At 38.3% G+C, this 23,430-nt stretch overlaps 1 protein-coding gene across 1 annotated transcript in view; it reads left to right on the plus strand.

Moving 5' to 3' along the window:
- The window catches only part of CPED1 (cadherin like and PC-esterase domain containing 1), a 290,822-nt gene that overhangs the window by 31,121 nt on the left and 236,271 nt on the right, over positions 1–23,430 (plus strand). The window contains exon 2 of the mRNA XM_065883571.1: positions 3,062–3,245. Coding sequence (XP_065739643.1) covers positions 3,062–3,245 — 184 coding nt within the window. The remainder of the gene's footprint in view (positions 1–3,061; positions 3,246–23,430) is intronic.

A 23,430-nucleotide genomic window follows, 5' to 3' on the forward strand; every position in this document is an offset into this window, starting at 1 on the left:
GGCATTTGATAATCCCGCATTTGCTGGTGCAGTTGACATAACTGTATTTCACATCCGCAGTGCATGCCCCTGTTGTTGGACCAGCTAAAACCGTTCTCTCCCCTTGGTATTGGGCCATTCTGCTGATACAGGGTGTTATAAATATTATGACAGGGGCAGTTTGTATAATAAAACATAATTTGGCAGGATAAGACAACATAATTTGACAGACAAACTCATTTCCTGTTTATTCTCTGTAGTCTGAGACATGAGTTAAAATTCCAGTGTGTTATAAAGGTTATGATAAAATATGGCCAGTAATTAACACTGTCTCTATAAGATAGGCCGGTAAGAACTATGCTGCTCTTACTTAAACTGATCATGGTTTGGGGGGTGGGGGTGGGAAAGAGGGATTATATCTTTCAAAATAATAAGAACTTAAAGTTTGAAAATATACTCTCCTCATGTGAAATCACCGCTGTACCCGAGCCAGCTGTAATCGAGAGGGGCATCCTGTGATTGTGAAAGAAAATAATGTGAGAAGGGAAATCTGGACACTGTATTTTGCTTGAGTGACACTGATATATTTGGAAGCATCCGTCTTCCCCTTTCACCTAGATGCATGTTTGTTTATTTTGGCCTCCTGTGGGCCACCAGTTTCCCTCTAATTGCTGAGTCCAAAGGCTCAACCAGTAGTTGGTTTCAAATACTCCTTAATTGTTTATCACTACGAACAATTACAACATTTGCTGGGGAATTATGTCCCAGTTTGCAGTTAAATTTTTGAGTTTAAATTGTTTCGTTATCAATAAAATGCAATGTCCTTTAACAAGGGAAAATATCTGATCATGTTTTCCCAAAGTACCATGCACAGAAGGTGTGATAGCTGCTGTTCTCTTTCTTTCCTTTGTATTCATCACACACGTATTAAGAGCCTATGTTAGCATGTGTCAGGCAAAGCTCAGATACAGAAACAGTGTTCCTGACTCTCTGCTCTTTTTGATATATGACTATTTTAAAAACACATATATAGGACTTCCTTTATGCCAGGCACAGTTCTAAGCACTTTACAAATATTAAGTCCTTAATCCTCACAGCAGCCTTAGGAAGAAGGTACTGTCCAAGGTCACATGATTAGTGCTGGTGGAACCAGGGGATTCGAAGCTGGCAGCCTGGCTGCAGAGTTTGTGTCCTTCTGCGCTACACCATGCTTTGTCTCTGAATTTTCAGATAGCCATCATTTGTATGCAATGAAAATAGGATATGGTTCCTGCCCTCAAAGGGTTTACAAGCTAAAGCTGTTTCTTCTTTCCATATGTATATTCAAAGATCAGATCTTGATAGAGCATTACAGTCCATTCATTTACTAGATATCTTCATTTATTAAGTATGTACGATGTGTACTAGAGACACAGGGACAATGCAGGCTGCCCATTAAGGAACTCACATCAGGGAGAGACACAATTTCATAAATGCTGATGGAAGGATGTATTTCAATGAAAAATTTCCAAAGAGGTACTGTTTGATTTGGAGTTTGCTAAACAGAAGAATGGAGAGAGAGGAAGGAATTGTTGGTTGAAGGCACAGTGGAGTCTGTATGAAGGAGCAGCATGGGATCACGAATGGAAATGACTAAGAGTACAACATGACCAGAGAAGGAAGATGGGGTCTAAGTTCAAATGACCTACATTCCTTGATAAAGATGTGGAATTGTTTCGGTCAGTAGTGGGAAATAATGAAGAAATTTAAGGAGTGAAAAGACAGGGTACAAAATGTGTCTTAGATCACTGAAATGGACAGTTTGATTCAGAGCTGCCACTAAAAGTAATGTGGCTTCCCAATTTCATTTTTTACCTCTTCCCCCTCATCTGCCTCCTCCAACCCCTTTGTCTCCTCTTCTTTGGCCTCTCCCATTTTTTTTTTTTCCTCTAACCCCCATCCACTTTCATCACTCCTTCCAGTGGTAAAAAATGTCTACTTTATCAAGGTTTAGTCACAGATTTTCAGGAAAACACATAGTATCCACCATTAAACCGTATAATGAATTTCAATGTCAGTATTCTTTCTACTTGCCAATTCAAACTTCCCTCTTTTTTTTTTTTTAAAATAAATTTATTTATTTATTTTTGGCTGCGTTGGGTCTTTGTCGCTGCACGCGGGCCTTCTCTAGTTGCAGCGAGTGAGGGCCACTCTTCATCATGGTGCGCGTGCTTCTCATTGCGGTGGCTTCTCTTGTTATGGAGCACGGGCTCTAGGTGCGTGGGCTTAGTAGTTGTGGCTTGTGCGCTTAGTTGCTCCGCGGCATGTGTGATCTTCCCGGACCAGGGCTCGAACCCGTGTCCCCTGTATTGGCAGGCAGATTCTTAAACACTGTGCCACCAGGGAAGTCCCAAAACTTCTCTCTTGTTAACGGTATTTCAAACATCAGCGTGAGAAAGAAGAATATTTCTTTGGAGGAGCAATAAACCACTGAAGGAAGAACCTAAAATTATGATACTTAAGTGATACCCTCCCCTTCTCACATGAAGTTCCATCCTGCCTCATTGAGATGCGTTCAAATTTTGCTGCGTCCTGATGGAGAGAAGCATCAGCATTGTGCGTCTCCAGAGAGCTCTGGGATTGCTTCTCAGCTGTGCTCCCCTGTCCTTCCGGTGCAAAATCCATCCTCCCTGAGTCTATTTCCTCTAATGTGTTTACCTAAAAGAACTGTTAAAAGATAAGGCAGTTGGAACTACTACAGAAAGGCACAATGCAGATGAAAAGCGTTGCTATTAATTTCTATTTTTCAGCCGGAGTTGAGCTCAGTATTTCCATGCTACGGTATTCCTCCAGGAACTCTGTATTTTAATGACCTGAAATTTTCATCTTTCTGGAATAATGAGAAAAATACAGTTCACCTTCAGTTCTCGCAGATGAGGTTGGCTTTGTCCTGGTCAGCCTTTCAGAGGATCTGTCATTCCTTTACAGAGAAAAACGTAAAAGACAACTTTCTGAACGGCCCCCGATTTGCATTAACGATCTCCTTCAAGGGAAACGTGCTCCTTTTTCTCCTTGAATTTTTATGCCTTCTTTCTTTCTGTAGATCGAAGAGTCAATTGAGATCCACTTCGGCAGCCATGGCAGAAAGGCCATTCTCTACAGGCCTCCTTCCTCCAGCAAAAGGGAGCTTCAGCTCCACCAGCGCATTCTCACTCGGCATCACTATGCGGTTGTCATCACTGAAGAAAGGTTCAGTGCCGACCCTGGGCTGGGGCTACTAGAAAAAGGTCAGAGTCAGAATTAATTACCAAAGTAATTAATTGATTACCAAAGTTGCTTGTCTTCTAATTTAAATACTTCCTGAAATGTGCTACTCTCTTCCTCTAAAAAAATTCACAAGAACCAAGTTTTACCCACGATCAACTTGCTTGCATCATAGAAAACTTGGCGCCTTTTCTGCTTCCTCTCCATTTTCTTTTAGCTACATTTCTTTATTCCCGAAATTATTTTGTTTATATTTTTATAGCATTTTGGAGCTGCATAGTTCATCTTTAAATGCTACATAAAACATGTTTATGTTTATGAGTCCAAATACATGTTCTGCCCAGCACCAAACTGCTCAATATTTTAAGAAAATTGCCACTTCATCTGACTGCAAGTAGAATGTGCTGGAAATTGTTTCGAGAAGCCAGCTTAAATGTGATTCACAGATTGGTTCTAAATGCAAAAGAAGTATAGATATTTATCTCACACGCCATTACTAGCCAAGTACTTTTTATTTCTGTCATTTGAAGTGAAAAATAGGAGACAAGTTTTTAAACAAGTTATTTGAAGAAAAAGTTGAGTAGGTGATGAAGGTCAAAAAGGGCAATAACAGTAACAGCTGACATTTCTTGAGTAACTAACCATGTGACATGTTGTATCCTGTATTCATGGCCTCATTTAATCCTCACTGAAGGCCCCTGAGTGCCCTAAGATTAAGAAATATTCATTCCTTCCCCAATTCCAGAAGAGGAAACAGGCTTTGAGAGGTGCAGTGACTCACCTTGTATCTTAAACCTGCGGTGATGGAAAGGCAGGATTTGAACTCCTGTGTCCCAGCTCTCACTTCTGTGCTTGCCCTCTTCACCTCCGTGTTGCCCACTCCCTCTTTTGGCCCCTTATCCTGCACTAACCTATCATTATTAGAGCTACCAGGATGTATAGCACTCGTTCTCCATGAGCCAATCAGATTTTTCTCTTTACGACAACGCAGTGTATCCGTTTTCCTTTTTATCAAAAGGGAGGGGAGGAAAAGCAATTTGAATCCACTGCTGATCTCCGTGATGGTTTCCTTTGGGAGAAAATGTCAGATCCCGGTGCCACAATAATTTTCATTTGTCATTTCACTTTCAGCCATCTTGACATCCCAGTAGCACTTGCTCTTCAGTTAGGTTCCCCCTTGCTCTTTAAAGTGCTGGTTTATGCTGGTCAGTGGAAGAGGCTGGGGGACATTTAGCCATGATTACTCTTCACGACCTTTTACCATGTTGGCGGTAAAGTTATAAGCCGCTTAGCTAACAAAGCTCCCAGGGAAGAAAGCCCCAAGAGATCCACTTTGATGAAAAGAAAGTTCTTTAAAATGTGCAGAGGTCATTAGCACAGGTCTTCAGGAATGCCATTTGCTGGTCCCCGCCCCCAGGAGAAGTATGGAAATCTAGAGCTTTTGGAAACACATAAGAAAAACAAAAGGGAAGTTGAATGCTCTGGAATATCAAAGCAGCTGGAAACCAAGTTTACAAACCTCACCGGGGTTGGTTCTATTAAGAAGGACCAATCTAAAGTTCTGGAACATCCATAAATGATATTGTCAGAAAACCACTGATCAGAATAGCTGTTGTTGGTATTAAGGAAAGATGTAAAACATTTAGTCTTCCTCTCATCCCGTAAATTATTTTAGCCCATCGCTGAACCAGGTGCTTGACTGTATAACCACCGCCTTTGTGCCACATGAGCTGTGCTCCTGGAATCCTGCAGAGCGTCGGCCCTGATAACACAACACTATTGTCTGAAATTCCCATGTTCTTCTGTCTCCTTGGTGCTGCTACTGACTGTGTATAGGCACAACTTGGATTATCTGTGCCTTTCAACTTCAATTCCAATTTTCAGTTTTCTCCAGTTGCAAAACAAGGAATATGGCTCTTCTCTCCCTTGATGTCCTTGAGTCAGTTTTACAAGAAAAAGGAGGATGACTTTGCAGCTTCCAAATACCAAGAAAGTGCAAAGAGAGCCTGAAGGCAATAGAATCTGGCAGCAAAGGGAGCTGCTGGGCCTGTAGCACGAGATAACTAGATGGTGTCACCAGAATTTATCAGTGTAAATACTGATTTGGCTCCCTTTCCCCACGTTTCCTCAGCTTTGAAAATATCCATGCCTCTTTCTGGGTATTCTTTTACTTTGTATAGTAAGACATTTTTCCTGGATCAGCCTCAAGAAAGGGTAGCAATTTCACAAGTATGGGAAATTGGTTCTTCATTTGATTTTGTAGTTTTCACTGTGAGAGCATGTGCATTGAATACGTGAGATAAAAAAAGTTCTATGACCGTCATCTAACATGTCCCTGATTATCTAACCTACAGAAAAAAAAGCCACTTTTTTATTGCAGCTTATTTTCCATGGCCACACATTTAATCTACAAATTATGTTTGAACTGAAGCCCTTACTGTCCAAAATATTTTCTAAAGATTTGATTCCTGTAAAAATTTTGTTTCTTTAGTTCCACATAGCCACCCCATGCCTATTTTACTATGTGTATAGCAGCAGCGAGTGAGATGCTATATTGGTACATTTAAACTTCATCTCTCTATGTTGAGCAGCTTGGGGAAAGTGGAAGCAATTCAGAATGATCTGGAGACCTACCCCACCTCTCTTTCTTTTCACCATTGCTGTTTGCTAACCTGAAGTTTGAAAATACTACATTAAAAACAAAATAGGCACTCCCACAAAGTACTCAGGTGCAGATTTGACACATTTATAAAATACATTTTTAGTCCTAGGAAAATAAACATAAAATGCGTTTTCCCTATTCTACTCATTTATTCCACCTGCTTTCCAATCCTCTTTTGACTTGACCCCCACCATTTCTTCTGATCACTTTTTTGTGCCATCCTTTGAAGCACAGGTGGCCTTTTTCCAGCATGGGGCCACTTTTTTTTTTTTTTTACCATTTAAGGCCAGAAATGGATAAAAATTAGAAAAAATTAAAGGGTGCTAGTTCAGGCAGGCAACATCCTACGATTAAGTATAATCTGTTCTTGCAGAGTCACATTTGGGCTTCATATTGTATTTAATTTTCCCACTAATTTAGTAAACATTTATTGAAAGGAAAAGTAACCAGTCTTGGGTTGTAAATTCAAATATGGGCATTATGTTTTTCCCCGGTTAATTCCATTCTATGATATAACAGAAATTGGTGGTTCTAACCGGAACGACTCTAAGGCTGTGTATACTTGACCTTAAGCAAGTTCAGTTCTCTGAGTCCTAGCTCTCTTATCTGTTAAACGCAGTAATGAATTTTTACTTCACAAGAGTGTGTAGTGAGAATTTGATCACTTTGTCCACACGCATCAGAGTTCTGGGAAGAAACAAAGTAAAGCCCCATCGATATTTTTCTCATTCAGTAGTCTGGTAGTGGGACCCAGAAATTTATATGTTAAAAACAGACACAGGTAATTCTGACATGTAACCTAGTTTGGGGAGCATTGTCCTGAGGGATATACTCTTGGTTCAAAGAATAGCAACGTTTAAAGTTAATTTTGGGAATAAAACGATACAAAAGTCTGCTTGCTACAATGCCATTGAACTACTTAAAATTTATTGGTATAGTTAGGTACCAGCATTTTGACTTTAAGCTGATTTTGAGAACAGTAAGAGGACAATTGTCTTTACAGATTTATGCCTACAAAACTTAGCAGAATGTAAAACATATACATTTATGGTCCTTCAATACCCTTCTTTGGAAAAATATATCTTACGTCCCTGCATTTGTAAGAACATGTAATTCTCTAAAGGAAAAGATTGGAAGGACCAACCAATTCTTCCCTTTCCTAGTATCTAGATAGTATTTAGTAAATCAGTGCTTTAGTAAGTGGAACAGTATAGTGGCCCAAAAGAGTAGGTGTTTTCCAAAAAAGTTCTTAACCTATTCCCATGGCAACATCCAAGAAGGGTGTGACTCAGGAGACTCTGATTCAATGGACTTTATCATTAGATCAGAATTATTTATGTATACTTGAAGAGTAGAGCATATTTAGCAATTTTCTGTCCACTCCTGAGTACATCCTGCACTGTTACATTAAGTGTATTATATAGTCAACGTGAAAAACAAATGCCAACTGCTATCAAAGCTACAGAATTGGAGTCACTCTTATGGTTTCAAATTGCTCTTGTTTTTGTAACTTGGGGGTTTTACATGGAATGGTTTTTGAAGAAGTACAGAAAGTGAAAGACCATAGAAATTTTCTTGCCAGGGGTTGGCAAACCATGGCCCACTGGCCAAGTCTGGCCCAATGCCTGTTTCTGTAAACAAAGTTTGATTGGAAAACAGCCACGCATTTGTTTTTGTACTGTCTTTGGCCTTTTTTTCTACAACAGCAGAGCTGAGTAGTTGCAACAGAGACTGTATGGCTCTTAAGGCCTAAAATATTTATTATTGGGCCCTTTACAGAAAACATTTGCTGACCCATGGATCTAGACTAATTCTATGTCATCTGATTTCAGACCAAGCTGATGGTTAAACTCTAGGACTGAGGTAGGCTAGGTTTTAACTTACATCAAATCTCATTCAAAAAGGATTTGATGGTTTATAGTCAAACATATAATAATAAGATTACTAAAATGGAAATATAAAATTAGGGCTCAAACTGGATATTCCTCTTAGCTACCATAATTTCGGCTTAATTTTGGCTTGAGCTGCCAAGTACCCAGAGCAACAAGGGAAAGAATAGAGGTTTCACTCTCAGGAAGGAGGGAGTTCTATAGTTCCTTCCGCTGATCTTCGACATGCCCAAGTAGTACATTTAAAACAACTTTTTCAAAGGGATTATTAAGTTGATGACATTATGTAATGGGTCAAGGGTCAGAGCAACATTTGTATTGCAGACGAAGTGGATGTCATATCTCGGCTCACAAAGCAACCTTCCAATGCGAGCTGAGAGTGTAACATGATAGCATGGTATAGTGAAAGCATTTCTAGGAAGGGCAAGGGTTAATACTGTGATAAATAGTATTTATCGATATTTGTATTGATACTACATTTGATATATTGTGTTTGGAGATCGTATTTTAAATAATATTGCTACAGCTTTCCCCCCACTAAGAAGGACACTGTCATTTACCCAACTGTGTTCTTGGGATGCACTATTAAAAGATATAGTTAACAGAGCGAGAGATACAGATCACTACTTAATGTTGTGGAAAATATATTAAAGAAGAAAAAGCCTATTTCCTTCCTTGTTTATAATTTTATAGTTTCTCTCCTCCCATAGTTTTGTTTGCATTCACCTGCACTCTTAAAAATGTCCAACACATCCATGTATCATTTGAAATCTAGTCTAATTTTGAAGGTTTATTTATAATGGCTACTTGCCAGAGTTGTTTCTGCAGTTTATATGGAAAAGAAACATCTCTTATAGACCAACCTTAACTTTTGTAATGGAAAATGTATTACAAAATATATATGTATTCAAAAAGAAGCCATAAGGAAGTTGAGGTTAAATTAAGTAAGAAGAGCTTAACCGCAATAATTGCTTTCTTGGGGAGCTAGTAGACTGTGGTAATTAAAGGGAATAAGCTGTGGAGTTAAGACTGAACCTGGGTTGGACTCCCTAGTGTTACCTTTAATGGTTACACTACCCTGGGCAAGTTAGCCTCTCAAAGCCCTAGTTTTCTCTTCTGTAGTGGATTGTTTTGAGATGGTTCTGAGAATGCCACGTGGTAGGCACTCTAAATATGGGAGGTAATATTGCTACTGCTGTCAGGAACTAGATACAGAAAGGAGATTGTGAATATTCCTTTGCGGAGAGGTACGTTTAAAGTGGGTTCTATCAGTAGCAGAAGGGTGCTGCTACTAGATATTTTGCATTAAATGAACTTGATAGGTCTCCCTATCAGGTCCTGTCCTTTCCAAGTCTCCCTCCCAATTTAACATGTTTTCATTGACAGATCTGTGTTGTAAACCCTCCTGAAATTCCAACACACAGTCTCTTGGATCATTCCATTAGGAAAAAACAGCTAAACTTCTAAAAAATCTGTAAACTCCTTGAGGTCAGGAGCCCTGTCTGCTCAGCTCATCACATAAAACGAAGCCCTCCACATAGGGGCACGCAATAAATATTTATTGGATACATGAATAAATGAGGATAAAATAGTACACCAACAGCTGAGCCCCTTAAATAGTGAACTGCCTCAGACTTTCACATTAAAATTTAATTGGTCAACATTTCATTTTTATGTAGCTTTATAGGAACACTGGTATTCTTTTCATGTTCAAATCTCTTATAACAAAAATAATGCAACCAGAAATTCAGTAGTAGATAGAGCTAATACTTTACACATAAAACAGTTCTATACTGTTGAGGTTTTTAATGCTTGTGTCCATTTGTTCCCCTCTTTGGTTTTCAAGATTCCTCTGCCACATTTAGCGGTGTTCCTCAGCCTATTGGTTTTGTAGGGAGGGCGGATGGGTTTAGTTCTGAACATACTCAGACTCGGGTGCCTTGAGGTTTTCATATGGATGTATTTAGCAGAGACTGGAGGTCAGGGCAGGAGATGTAGATTTGTAGGTTATCTGCTTGGAGGTGATGATTGATTCCTTGAAGTTTTAATATTCCGTAAAACAATAGAAGGCACAGTGTTACCTAAAGATTCTCTCCAGTAAAGGACACGGAAAAGTAAGCATATAGCTTTTTCAGCTCGTGAATGTAGACATTAAAGGTCAAAACCCCCATCATGTCATTTAGGTCCTGTTTGTGTCCTCTGCCTTACGCCTTCTGGTTCTTTTCTTAGCATAGTGTAAAATATTCACTTTCATGCTCTTCCAGTCCCTTGCTTTGGAAAAACATATCATATGACCCAGGATTTTTATAACATGTACTTCTCTAAAGAAAAAGAAAGAGGCACCATCAAATTTTTCTCTTTCATAGCATCGAGGTACTATTTAGTAAATCATTGTCTTAGTTCGTAGAATGAATAGTGGCCTAAGAGAAAATAAATGTTTTCCAAAAGTTTTAAACTTGCTCCCAGGGTAGAGTCTAAGTAATATGTAGTTCCAGAGACTCTGACGCAGAGCATATTTTATCGTTGGGTCGGAATTATTTATGTATACTTGAAGAGGGCATATTTCTACAGTTGCAGCAGAAACCAGAACTGTAGCAGGAACGGGAAAATAGATTGTTCCTATTGAAAAGACCGTTTCTGGGAGGCCCTGCAAGTAGTTGGGCCAGTATTTTTGTATTCCCGCTGTTTAACGGGTCGCTTGAGTACAAGATTTATTTGTGGTAACCCTAGAAGGCATAGGACCAGCTGAAGGATGAACGTTGTATCAATCAGACTCATCCAGCAATGGAACAGCCCATTTCAAAGAGTAGGAAGTTTTGTTGGAATGGGAGCAAAGCAGGGATGCTGCTGAGGGGCTGCTTTATCAGCCAGGAGAATGAGTAAAATCACCATCGACGCCCTTTTCAAATCTGCGGTTCTGGGATGGGCGCTAACATTTATACAACACAGAATGAGAGAAAGCAAGACAAGATTTTAAACCTCTATCATTTTAGGATTCCTTTCCTTGAGTCTTTGCTTTTAGCCTCCTGTCCTCTGGGCAGAAGAGAGGAAGGGGAAGCAAAGAAGGAGTGGAGAAATGTGTATCTGGAGGCAAAATTGTAGACGGTCCCTTTTGGCTAGCAGTGCACGTTCATAACAGATGCTGCTTCTCATCAGTTAAAATTTCAGAGCCTAATGAACACCTCACTCCTCTTCCCCTCCAGCCCCACACCAGCACTCCTGCTGCCTTCCTGAATTTAATATGCGTTACAACTGTTTAGCAGGAAGACAAAAGAGTAAAGGCCCCATTTAAAAGGCACAGTGGGGCTTCCCTGGTGGCGCAGTGATTGAGAGTCCGCCTGCCGATGCAGGGGACACGGGTTCGTGCCCCGGCCTGGGAAGATCCCACATGCCACGGAGCGGCTGGGCCCGTGGGCTCGTGGGCCATGGCCGCTGAGCCTGCGCGTCCGGAGCCTGTGCTCCGCAACGCGAGAGGCCACAATAGCGGGAGGCCACAACAGTGAGAGGCCCGCGTACCGCAAAAAAAAAAAAAAAAAAGGGCACAGTGTGTTTTGCCTTGTCGGTATTTCTCCTCGAACACACTGGACATACGTTTTCTATTAGGCAAGTAATAGGTTTTGCACGGTATCAGAAGTGCTTCTGTGCCTTCAGTTAATCGAACTAGAGAAGAAAAGACATTGAATCAGAGAAACGTATAGGGCTGCACTGTTCTATTTTTTTGTGTATGACACATGGTAATTGTGTGTTCGCATTTATTGTTATTTTCCTCATTGCTCATAGAATTACTGATGTGTTTACAACCGAACAGACTTTGTTCTTTAACTGGCACAGGAGAGCTCAAGGAATGTTTATTTAACCTTAACTCGGTTGAGTTGTTTATACTACAGGGACCTGAGTTCAATTTACTTTAGTTTTTGAAAAAAAAAAAACTTTCTTATTTATAAAAGTTGAGCTGTGAGTGACCTCTCCAGTCTGATGTTTCCTTTACCCTCCACTGTGCAAAAGGGAACAAAAAGCCACTGTCTCATTTTTACTCCAAAGAAACTAAACTACTTCCTTAAGTGCGTTAGTTCTTTCAATTGAAAATGGTAACCAGATGTTTACTGAAATCCCTAGCATTTCTCCTTCAAGCCTAGCTTCTTTCTAATTGTTTGATCTTTTTAAGTTTCATAGAAACCAGATTGGGTATTTGAGTTTTCCATAGCTGGGAAATGTTTAATGCAGCTTTGCAGATACTTTCTTTGTACTGTTTCTTTAAATGCACTTCCTTCTGCTTTTATTTTTTAAAAAGATGCAGCATGGAAAATTTTATAAGTTTTTATTTTTTTTATAAGTAATTTATTACAGATCATTGTTCTTTTCATATTTCTTTAGAATTGAAGAGACTGGGGATTTTTTGTTTGTTTTGTTTTGTTTGGAACTTAGACTTTTTTGCTTGGTTTTGCCACAGACTAAACTGTGCTCTAAGTGACAGATTTAATTTGTAAAAACAAATATTCGTATTATATTTAGATGGAGAAAGACTCTAGGAAGGAAAACAAACTCCTTCATATGGGACCTTTCAAGTGACAGAGTATGTGGATTAATTTAAGGGTGTTTGGAGACTCCAGATACAGTGCATTTACTATGCTAGTGTATTATCAGATTTAGCTGCCTGAAATATTTTAGACCTTGTCCTCAATTTGGTAGGAGTTTAGGAGCAGCTAACCATATTTTCAAGACCACCTCTTAATTTTTGTATCACTTTTACTTTCTACTTTCAGTGTTACAAATATCGTTGAAACGTCCCGAATCACTTCCTTTATAGACTTGACTTTTCTCAGTTAATTACTATTTCGCTCTGGATATCTTATGGTTTCTATCTTATTTTTAGCTAAAGTGGCTTCCTCTTAACAGCGTCTCTTTGTGGAAGTACAAACCACGGTTTGGGGAACAAAGACTTAAGGAAAAGTAGTTGGTTTTTTTTTCCCCCCCTTGTTAATCTCTCTCTAATTAACTCTCAATAATCAGATTTTCACCCCACCAAAATTGTCCTTTCAGAATTTACCAAGAAATTCCTTTTTGTTACAAAATCCAGCCACCATATTTACAATTGCCTTATTTTTGGTAGAAGAGCATGTTTGAGCATGGGTGGAATGTAAATTAGGCTTTAATGTAAGTTCACTGAGATAATTTCTCAATTTCCGTGATCTTACTCTAGCAGTGTTTCTCAAACTTGGTGAAATGTGTTTATCAGTGGAATAAATACCTATCCTAGCACTGAGGGGGCGCTACATGCTCCAGGATTTTCTTACAAACCCTTTTCTCTCTTAACTTCCTTGATAATGCCCTTGCCTGCTTCTCCCACCTTTCTGACGCCTCCTTCTTTATGTTTTTGCCCCAAATATGAGCTTTCTCCAGGTCATTGATCCCTAGCCATCTTTTTTTCATCCTGTCTTGATGTTCCCTCAAGACATCTTTCTACAGATTCAGTGATCTCCTCTGGGAACTCCTCAGTGGTTGCCAGAGGCTGGGGCTGGTGATCAAAGGGTAGGCATGGACATATACACACTACAAAACGTAAGGTAGATAGCTAGTGGGAAGCAGCCGCATGGCACAGGGATATCAGCTCGGTGCTTTGTGACCGCCTGGAGGGGTGGGATAGGGAGGGTGGGAGGGAGGAAGATGCAAGAGGGAGGAGATATGGGAACATATGTATATGTATAACTGATTCACTTTGTTATAAAGCAGAAACTAACACACCATTGTAAAGCAATTATACCCCAATAAAGATGTTAAAAAAAAAAAAGTTCTGGAGATGTAATATATAGCACGGTAACTGGAGTTATAATACTGTATCGTCTATTTGAAAGTTGTTAAGACAGATTGTAAAGGTTATCCTTATCAAAAAAATGTATAACTATATGTGGTGATGGATGTTAACTAGACTCATTGTGGTGATCATTTCACAACATATATATATATATATGTATACATACACACACATACCCAGAGAGAGAGAGAGAGAGAGAGAATCATTATGTTGTACAGTACACTTGAAACTAATATAATGTTAGATGTCATTTATATCTCAAAAAAAATATTCCACTTGGGATAGAACCTCTAAATAATGTCGAATCCTAATCTGTCTCCTATAAGTTTTGAGAAAGCATGGATTTTCCAGGTACCTGGTAGTTTTGATTTGTGTGTCCCAGGGCCTCAGCATATATAAATAATGGATAATGCATGATGCTTCCATTCTGTGGGTCTTGCCAGCCATGTTCCTCTGACTAGTACGGCATTCCCTCACCTCCTAGGCTCTAAAGCTCGCATCAGGTCCTCTCTCTCCTTCAGCCACAGCACAGATCCGGCACCCTGAGCCCTGTAAGGTATGCCTTCTCTTGGCCATGACTCCATGTTCCTCACAGTTACTGTGCCTCTTTGGTGCTATCACAGTAACTATTGCTCTCCCAGATGCTCGTCTCTGCCTTCTGTTATACATCCCCACCACAAGTGCCAGTTTAATATTCCACAAGGACACCTCTGCTCAAATCACTTTCCTGTGCAGAAGTGTTTAATGATTTCTTATTTCCTCCTAAACAGAACGCACATTTCTTACCCCAGCATGCGAAGCCATGGAGTCAGACATCTTCATATCCCTGCGGTAGCATGGCTCTCAGGCTTGTCCTCACTCTTGCATTACCCAGGGAATATAAAAATTAAAGAAGCCAATGCCCAGGCCCCACTTCAGAAAATTATATCAGAATTTGGGGGGAAGGGATTGGATCTGGGTATCACTTTTTTTTTTTAATTCTTAACTTTATGGCCTAAAGTTCTTATTTTACCAGAGTTCTTTTTTTTGTTTGTTTTTGTTTTTTTTTGTTTTTTTTTGTTTTTTTTTGCGGTATGCGGGCCTCTCACTGTTGTGGCCTCTCCCATTACGGAGCACAGGCTCCGGATGCACAGGCTCAGCGGCCATGGCTCACGGGCCTAGCCGCTCCGCGGCATGTGGGATCTTCCTGGACCGGGGCACAAACCCGTGTCCCCTGCATCTGCAGGCGGACTCTCAACCACTGCGCCACCAGGGAAGCCCCCAGAGTTCTTTTTAAAAGCTTTATTTTATTGAGGTATTGTTGATTTACAATGCTGTGTTAATTTCTACTGTACAACACAGTGATTCAGTTATACATATATATGCATTCTTTTTCATATTCTTTTCCATTATAGCTTATCACAGGATGTTGAATATAGTTCCCTGTGCTATCCAGTAGGACCTTGTTGTTTATCCATTCTATTTATAACAGTTTACATCTGCTAATCCCAAACTCCCAATCCATCCCTCCTCTCCCCCTCTGCAACCTCGTCTATCTATGTCTGTGAGTCAGTTTCTATTTCATAGATAAGTTCATATGTGTCTTGATTCCACATATAAATGGTATCATATGGTATTTGTCTTTCTCTTTCTGACTTACTTCACTTAGTATGATAATCTCTAGGTCTATCCATGTTGCTACAAATGGCATTATTTCATTCTTTTTTATGGCTGAGTAATATTCCATTGTATATAAGTACCACATCTTCTTTATCCGTTCATCTGTTGATGGACATTTAGGTTGTCTCTATGTCTTGACTATTGTAAACAACGCTGCAATGAACATAGGGGTGCATGTATCTTTTTGAATTATAGTTTTCTCCGGACATTGGGCATTACTTTTTTTTTAAAAGCTTCCCAGGTGATATTAATATGTGGGCAGAATGGAGAACCACTTTGATTGGGCTACTCACCTTTGATCACATTTCAAAACTTTCTACTTTGCAGTGCTATTGAGGCTTTTGTCTCCTAGAATTTCCTCCTTTCTGCCATTTGTTAAAATCCAAATTAATACATAAATTCACCCATAAATTCCCCTCAAACTAGAAATGGTAAACAAGTTAACTAAGGCCTCATCACACGTTAGTCATATACCTCTGATGCCTAGATTATGCTTTGTTATATTTTTATAATTTTTGTCTGTTACTCTCATCTCCCCTTTTATATGACAAACTTCTTGTAGAACAGGGAGTATTTTGTTCATCTATTTATTCATTATCCTGCATAGGATGGTGCCTTGTGTATACCTAGTAGGTACACAATTAAATGAATAAGCAATTGAAAAAATAAACCTACAAATATACTAATAAAAGAGCTGAATATTTCCTTCAGATATTCAAGCATCATTTGCTTCTTTGAAGTTTAGAGAAAAAATAGTGAGTGCTTGATAGGAAATAGCTGTATTGTAGAGCAAAATGAAATGTGCTTCGGAATGTGTCTGAGCAAAACCAGCTGAAGAACAGAACTCACATGCCCACTGCCTCTAGTGAAAGTTCTCTGTAACCTTGTTTCAGAGTCAGTCAAGCCAGTGATGTCTCTGTTTTCAAAGAAAGAAGAATTCTGCCAATAGCTAATAATAACCTTTAATAATAATAACTCATTTCAGCTCTTTGTCTAAGGAAAAACATGAAAGTCATATGTGAATCTCATCATCTGTGCAACAAAATGATCTATTTAGAGCAGGGAACTCTTGGAATTTAAAAACTCTGTTTAGCATTCCAACTCGTTATCAGAGTGACCAAACAAGTGATTAAGGAGTGTAGAGGACAGAAATGACTCTCAGGGGTCCCTGCTTCTCTAATTGCTAGCTCTGTATTTTATACTTATCAGAAGGTAAAAGGAATCCTTCCCTGAATACTTGCTTAAGGAACATGGTTTTGGCAAAGTTTGACCATAGTATCTACCGATTTGCTAGGACTGTGATTCTCAAATTTAGTATGCATTAGAATTATCTGGAAAGTTTGTCAAATCACAGATTGCTGGGCCCTACTTCCAGTTGATCTGATTCAGCAAGGATAGGGAGGTGGGTTAAGAAATAATAAGTTCCCAGGTAATGCTAATGTGTTGGTCCTGGACCACTTGTTGAAAACTACTGTCCTAGGTATTTCTTTATTACAGATTTTCAGTGTTTCTTCCAGAAGCACAAAGATGTTCTGCCTATTTGCTATTTTAAGTATTTAGTGGCCAAGCAGTTCCCCATTTGCCTCGCTAGGACCCTGAGTCAACCTTCTACCTTGGTGAGAAGCCCCCTCCTAAATTTACGTAGATGCTAAACCCATTAATTATGAGTTAACATGCAAAGCCTTGGTACATGTTAGCTTAATTCTTTACAGTCAAAAGACCAGTGATCGCATTTTAAAATGATAGCAACAAGTAGCTGAATTTAAACTGTCTTTGGACATGTTGGGCTTGCTTGAAGATAGTGGGATGAAGGTAAAAATGTGGACAGATAATTTATTCCAAATGATAGTTCTATGCTCCCAAAGAGAAGCAAGATGGTACTGTGGAAGAGAGGAATACTGGCTTGGGTTGCAATGTCTATGTGAAACCATGACTAAGTTACTTAATTTCTTAGATTCCTTTCATTTTACAGAAGGTGCAGATTTTTGGATTAGATGATATTTAAGATCTAGTTCAACTGGAAAATATATAAAAAGAATAATAGGGCTTCCCTGGTTGCGCAGTGGTTGAGAGTCTGCCTGCTGATGCAGGGGACACGGGTTCGTGCCCCGGTCTGGGAAGATCCCACATGCTGCGGAGCGGCTGGGCCCATGAGCCATGGCTGCTGGTACTGCGTGTCCAGAGCCTGTGCTCCGCAACGGGAGAGGCCACAACAGTGAGAGGCCCGCATACCTCAAAAAAAAAAAGAATAAAGAATGAAGGAGATTACCTAAAATGCCACCAGCAAAGACAGTTAATTTGGGGCACATTTCTTTATAAGTTTTTTATACATTTTATACAATTTTCTAGTTTGCTTTTTTACCATACTATTATATCAGAAATACATGCTGTAAAAACTTTGTAAATGTTATTTCAAGGCCTACATAAAATTATATTACTGGATGTATTTAATATTTACTTAATTTAATGTCCTTAATCTTTCCCATATGTTAGATATTTATGATATTTTTAATGTTTTGCTATTGTAAATATTGCACTCACAAAATTGTTGTTGTTCTATGGAAGTATAGCATGAAAATCCAAGTTCACAGCTGTAGTATAAAACAGATTAATATTCTGCTGGAAATTGGTACTTGCATCGTAGTAGGAATGCTGGGAATGCCAGAATGGCAGGCACATTCCATGGTAATCTGAAGGCTCATCTGAGAGAGCCAGTATCAGGAATAACAAGTGTTTGCCCTTCCATTGGTTTGTTTGCTCAAGCATTCCTGTTCATTATTTGTTCATTTTTGGAGAAACAGCATATTAAGGGTATCAGAAAGACCTTACTTTGTGTTGTGTGAAATCTCTAACTCATAACTGTACACACCATGACTCTAGCACCCTGAGACTGATTTTGTTTCTTGTCTTATGGAAGGAAATCCTATTACTTTGTCACATTGAGTATTTTACATCAATTTTCATCACAGACATTTTGAATTTTAAAATGATTGAGATCTATGTTAATTTTATGTATTTTTTCATTTGTATATAGCAGTTGATTGGCATCTTAACAGTACTTTGAAAGACCTACAATGTTTGAAAAGACTCAGTGTCTGTTTTTCTTAGAAACTAATAGTTCTTTATTTGGATGCATATTCTAACCACATTTTTAGAAAATAGTTTTCCCATTTATAAAGATGTTATATGTTTATGGTAGAATATTGAATCAAACCTTTGCAAGTACAAAGATGAAAGCGAAAATCATTCCAAATCCCACCACCCAGAGATAACACAGTTAAATAATGTTGTGCATGTTTCCAGGCACCTCTCTAAGCATAACACACACGTACAAACACACACACACCCACACACAACCACACACATTTACATTCTGACTTTTTGCCTCCTGCCTCTTTTACAATAGTTTACCCCACATGTTTTAACAGATACTTTTTTCAAATTTTTTTGGCTGCCACACGCAACTTGCGGGATCTTAGTTCCTCGACCAGGGATTGAACCTGGGGCCCCAGCAATGGAAGCGCAGAGTCCTAACCACTGGACCACCAGGGAATTCCTGAGACATTTTTAATATTTTGATAAAAATAAAGACTGTGATAAAAGTATTGTCATATCAATGTAGTTTTTAAGGATTGTGATAAATTGTTATATCACTAGTTTTAAGTTAGCCTTTTTTGATCATTAACTAAATGCACTGTGCTATGTAGTTTATATACATTAACTTATTGAATTCTCACTTCTAGTCCCCAAGGTAGCTATTTCTGTTTCACAGATGAGGAACTGAACAGTGTATACCATAAATGGTGGAGTTAAGGTTTGACCCAAGGACTGTCTTTCTCCAAACCTGAGTCTTTGACCACAATATCATCCTAGTTTCTTGAAAGTGTATGCAAAGTATTTGCTTCATTCTGTTTTGTGTTTTATTGTATGGGTATACCATAGTTTTTAAACCAAGTTCTTCTTGACAGATAGTTAGAATTTTTTCAACTTGTTAATACAAAATCCAACTTTACTACCATATTTGTTTATATTGCTTTTTTGAGATTTGGGTGTAATGTGGGATTATTGTATCAATGCATTAAATATTAAAACTGTGGTTCTTCCTGCCACATTCCTCTACAAAATGATGGTTCCTATTTTTACTTTCATCAGCAGCACTAGTTCTCCATGGATCTTCAGTATCACATTTTTTAATCTGATGAAGTTAAAAATGTCACATCATTTAAATTCTTTCATAGGAAAGGAAGCTTTACTTACACATCAATTTAAAAATATTTCTATTTTTCTAAGTGCTGTTTTTTAAATTTAATTTTTTATTTCTAAATCTTTTTTATACAAAGGATATGAATAAGCAGTTTATATTTTCATATCTAAATGTCAAAACAAAGGAGAAAAGATCATGAAGTTCACAAAAAGCTACAGAAAGACAATTTAAAGTATAGCATATCACTTTACAGTCCCAGGACTGGCAAATTTCAAAATTGGTGATATCACCTGTTGCTGGTGGACATTCCAGGAAAGGAAGCTCTCATACATTGCCTGTGGAAGTGTGAAATATTGTAGCCTTTTTTTGGAAAACAATCTGGAAAATCTATAACATTTAAAATACTTATAGTTTCTAAGCCAGCAATATTATTCTTGGGAATTAATTTGACACAAGTTAAAGCATTAAAAGATAATAAAATATATACATAAATCTTAAAATTAACACTGTCAAAGAAAATGGTTTTAACTAAGGACAATCAAAATAAGGGAAATGAGATTATGCTACAAATTTTGAGTAATAAATAATTAGAGAGAAAAATAGCAAATTATGTTCCTAGAATCTCTGGAGAGGTGGAAAACTCATGTTAAGAGATTAGAGGAAACACCAGTTTTGCAGAATTCTATTAAAATATGTGGAAAAAATGTGCTTCTTAGATGTGTAGGAACAATACACTTTAATAATATGGTACACTTTAATATACTTGGCCTAGTTTCATATGGGCTAAGTGTTCTTCATCTCATAGATGACAGCATTATTAGCCTCAGGAGACACTTCTGATACCCCCTTGGCTTCTGAGAGCAGGGCCAATTTTAAGAAAATTATGAAGCGGATGAAACGGGTTTTAGGCAATAGCTCTGCTTACCCATTACCCAAGTCCCTCCTTACCTAAAGCACCCACTTTAGCGTCCCACAGGGTTGGCCTAACTAGTCAGGTCACATCTATCACATGGGGCTCATTTCTACTCACTCATGAAAATGTACCTTCCTTCATCATCAGTTTCAGGGCTGAAGATGTCACATATTCTAGCAAATGCACTTGTACTGCCAATGAGAGAAAACTGATCCCAGTTCTAGGTCCCAGTTCTAGACAATGTGTATGAATTTTAACTGAGGCCTCATGCTGAAGAAGTCCTCTGTTTCCCTTAGACCAAAACCACCAAATGGTGTCTGTTGAGTTAACATACTCTCCTTCTACGGTAAGAAGGCCTATTAACAAAACATGAAGGGGTGGTACAGAATTGAGACAGAAGATTATTTTCTGTGTTTTCTAAATTCTACTCATACTGCCCTATTCAGAAGGCTTAAATAATAGGCGGCAAGACATATAGAAGATGTCACATTTCTTCTTGAGTTTATCATCGAGACCACAAATTTATCTGCCTGTATCTTACCTCCCACCCACCTATCTATTCATTAAACAACAAATACTTATGTAAAGCTTATCAAGTACTAGGCACTGTCCTAAGCACTTTACAAACATTAACTCATTTAATTTTCATAATATCCTCCCAAGAGTGGTATTAGTGTTACTAGGAGATCTGAGTTTTAGGCCTCACATCTGCTTTTTGGAATGACCTTGAACAAGCTCATTAGATCATCTATTGCTTGGTATGAAAATGGAAGATAAGACCTGTTCCGTAAATATCTCACGGAAATATTATGATTGGTTTAAGTAAATCTCCAAAGATTATTGAAAATAATGCTTTATGAATAAGAGCTGTGTAATCCTGAAATACCTGTGGCATTAAGTAATAAGCCATTGAGAGAATTGATTCTTTTTCTCATGTTAGTGAACTATATTTTCTCAAGCCTTGATTCTCATCTGTGCTGAATTAGTGCGTAATTATTCTTAGAATAAATTTTAAATCAATGACTCCCACCTCCCTCTCAGATTGCTTGAAGTCCCCAGTGCATTATTATACAACGTTAAACCAGATATGATTAGGTTTTATTCACTGCATTTTAAAGAAGTCATGCAAAATGACTTTTAATAAATCAGGAAGAAGGAATAATATTTGGTTAAATGAAGTGTCACCACACTAATTATACACTAAAACCTCCTGCACCATTCTGTGGAATTTGGTACAAGGAGTGTCTGTCAAAAACTCAAGTCAAGTACTCAAGTAATAAAAGAACCCATTTTCAAGCATCGTCCTCATAACAAGGATTATGACAAGGACATTATAGCCAGGCATCAGAATATTTTATAATTGACACTAAACACGTTTTATTTAACACATGTTTATTAAACATGAGCTGGGTGTAGGATACTAAAATCGGTGTGGATGGAGAGAGAGCATTATAAAAGTGAGTGAGACCTTTCAAGGAACTATAGGGCAGAGGTGTATATCAGTGTTTCTCAAACTCACATGTGCATACTGGGGATTTTGTTACTGACAAATTTGATTTGGTGAGGTCTGAGTTGGGGACTGAAATTTTTCATTTCTAACAAGCTTTCACTATATGAAAACATTACAGATCCAAGGATCATTTTTGAGTAGGAAAGATGTACATGTTTAACTGTAATATAAGATACAATAGGAGCAGTATGAAGAGCAGAAATAAAATGTTCTGAGAGAACAGAAAAGGAAGGGACCAATGCTGAATGTGGGGGTCTAGGAAGGTGTCACAAGTGAATACTTGATATGTGACAATGATTTCTCAAGTAGATTTTAGAGGGAAGAGCATTCATCAGTATGAGCTGCATGTTAGGGCACGCAGGTCTAAAAGTGTATGGATCAAATGGTAGCTCTATTTTTAGTACTTTTTTAAGGAACCTCCATACTGTTCTCCATAGTGGCTGTACCAATTTACATTCCCACCAACAGTGTAGGAGGGTTCCCTTTTCTCCACACCCTCTCCAGCATTGATTGTTTATAGATGTTTGTTTTGATGATGGCCATTCTTACGCTGTGAGGTGATACCTCATTATAGTTTTGATTTGCATTTCTCTGATAATTAGTGATGTTGAGCATCTTTTCATGTGCCTCTTGGCCATCTGTATGTCTTTTTTGGAGAAATGTCTATTTAGATCTTCTGCCCATTTTTTGATTAGGTTTTTGTTTTTTCGATATTGAGTTGCATGAGCTGTTTGTGTATTTTGGAGATTAATCCCTTGCCACTCCTGGGCATATATCTGGAGAAAACCATAATTCAGAAAGATATGTGTATCCCAGTGTTCACTGCAGCACTGTTTACAATAGCCAGGATATGGAAGCAACCTAAATGTCCATCGATGGAGGAATGGATAAAGAAGATGTGGTATATATATATATATATATATATATATATATATAATGAAATATTACTCGGCCATAAAAAAGAACAAAATAATGCCATTTGCAGTGACATGGGTGGACCTAGAGATTGTCATACTGAGTGAAGTAAGTCAGAGAAAGACAAATTAAAAAATATAAAAGAATGGTACAAATGAACCTATTTACAAAACAGAAATAATAGACTCACAGATGTAAAAAACAAACTTATGGTTACCAAGGGGGAAAGGGAGGTGGGAGGGATAAATTGGGAGATTGAGATTGACATATACACACTACTATATATAAAATAGATAACTAATAAGGACCTACTGTAGAGCACAAGGAACTCTACTCAGTACACTGTAATGACCTATATAGGAATAGGATCTAAAAAAGAGTGGATATATGTATATGTAAAATTGATTCACTTTTCTGTACAGCAGAAACTAACACAACATTGTAAATCAACTCTACTCCAATAAAAATTAATTGAAAAATAAATAAAAGTGTATGGAGTCTCAGGGGCCAACAAGGGTCCATGTGGCTGAGAAGAAGTGGGATTTGGGGAGTGCTGCTTTGAGGGAAAGAGCTAGAGAACTAGGTTGGGGCAGGTGTGAAGGATCTCTGTTGCTTTGCTAAGGAATTTGATCTGTATTGTGGTG

This window comes from Phocoena phocoena, chromosome 9 (assembly GCF_963924675.1).
Source record: "Phocoena phocoena chromosome 9, mPhoPho1.1, whole genome shotgun sequence".
NCBI lineage: Eukaryota > Metazoa > Chordata > Mammalia > Artiodactyla > Phocoenidae > Phocoena > Phocoena phocoena.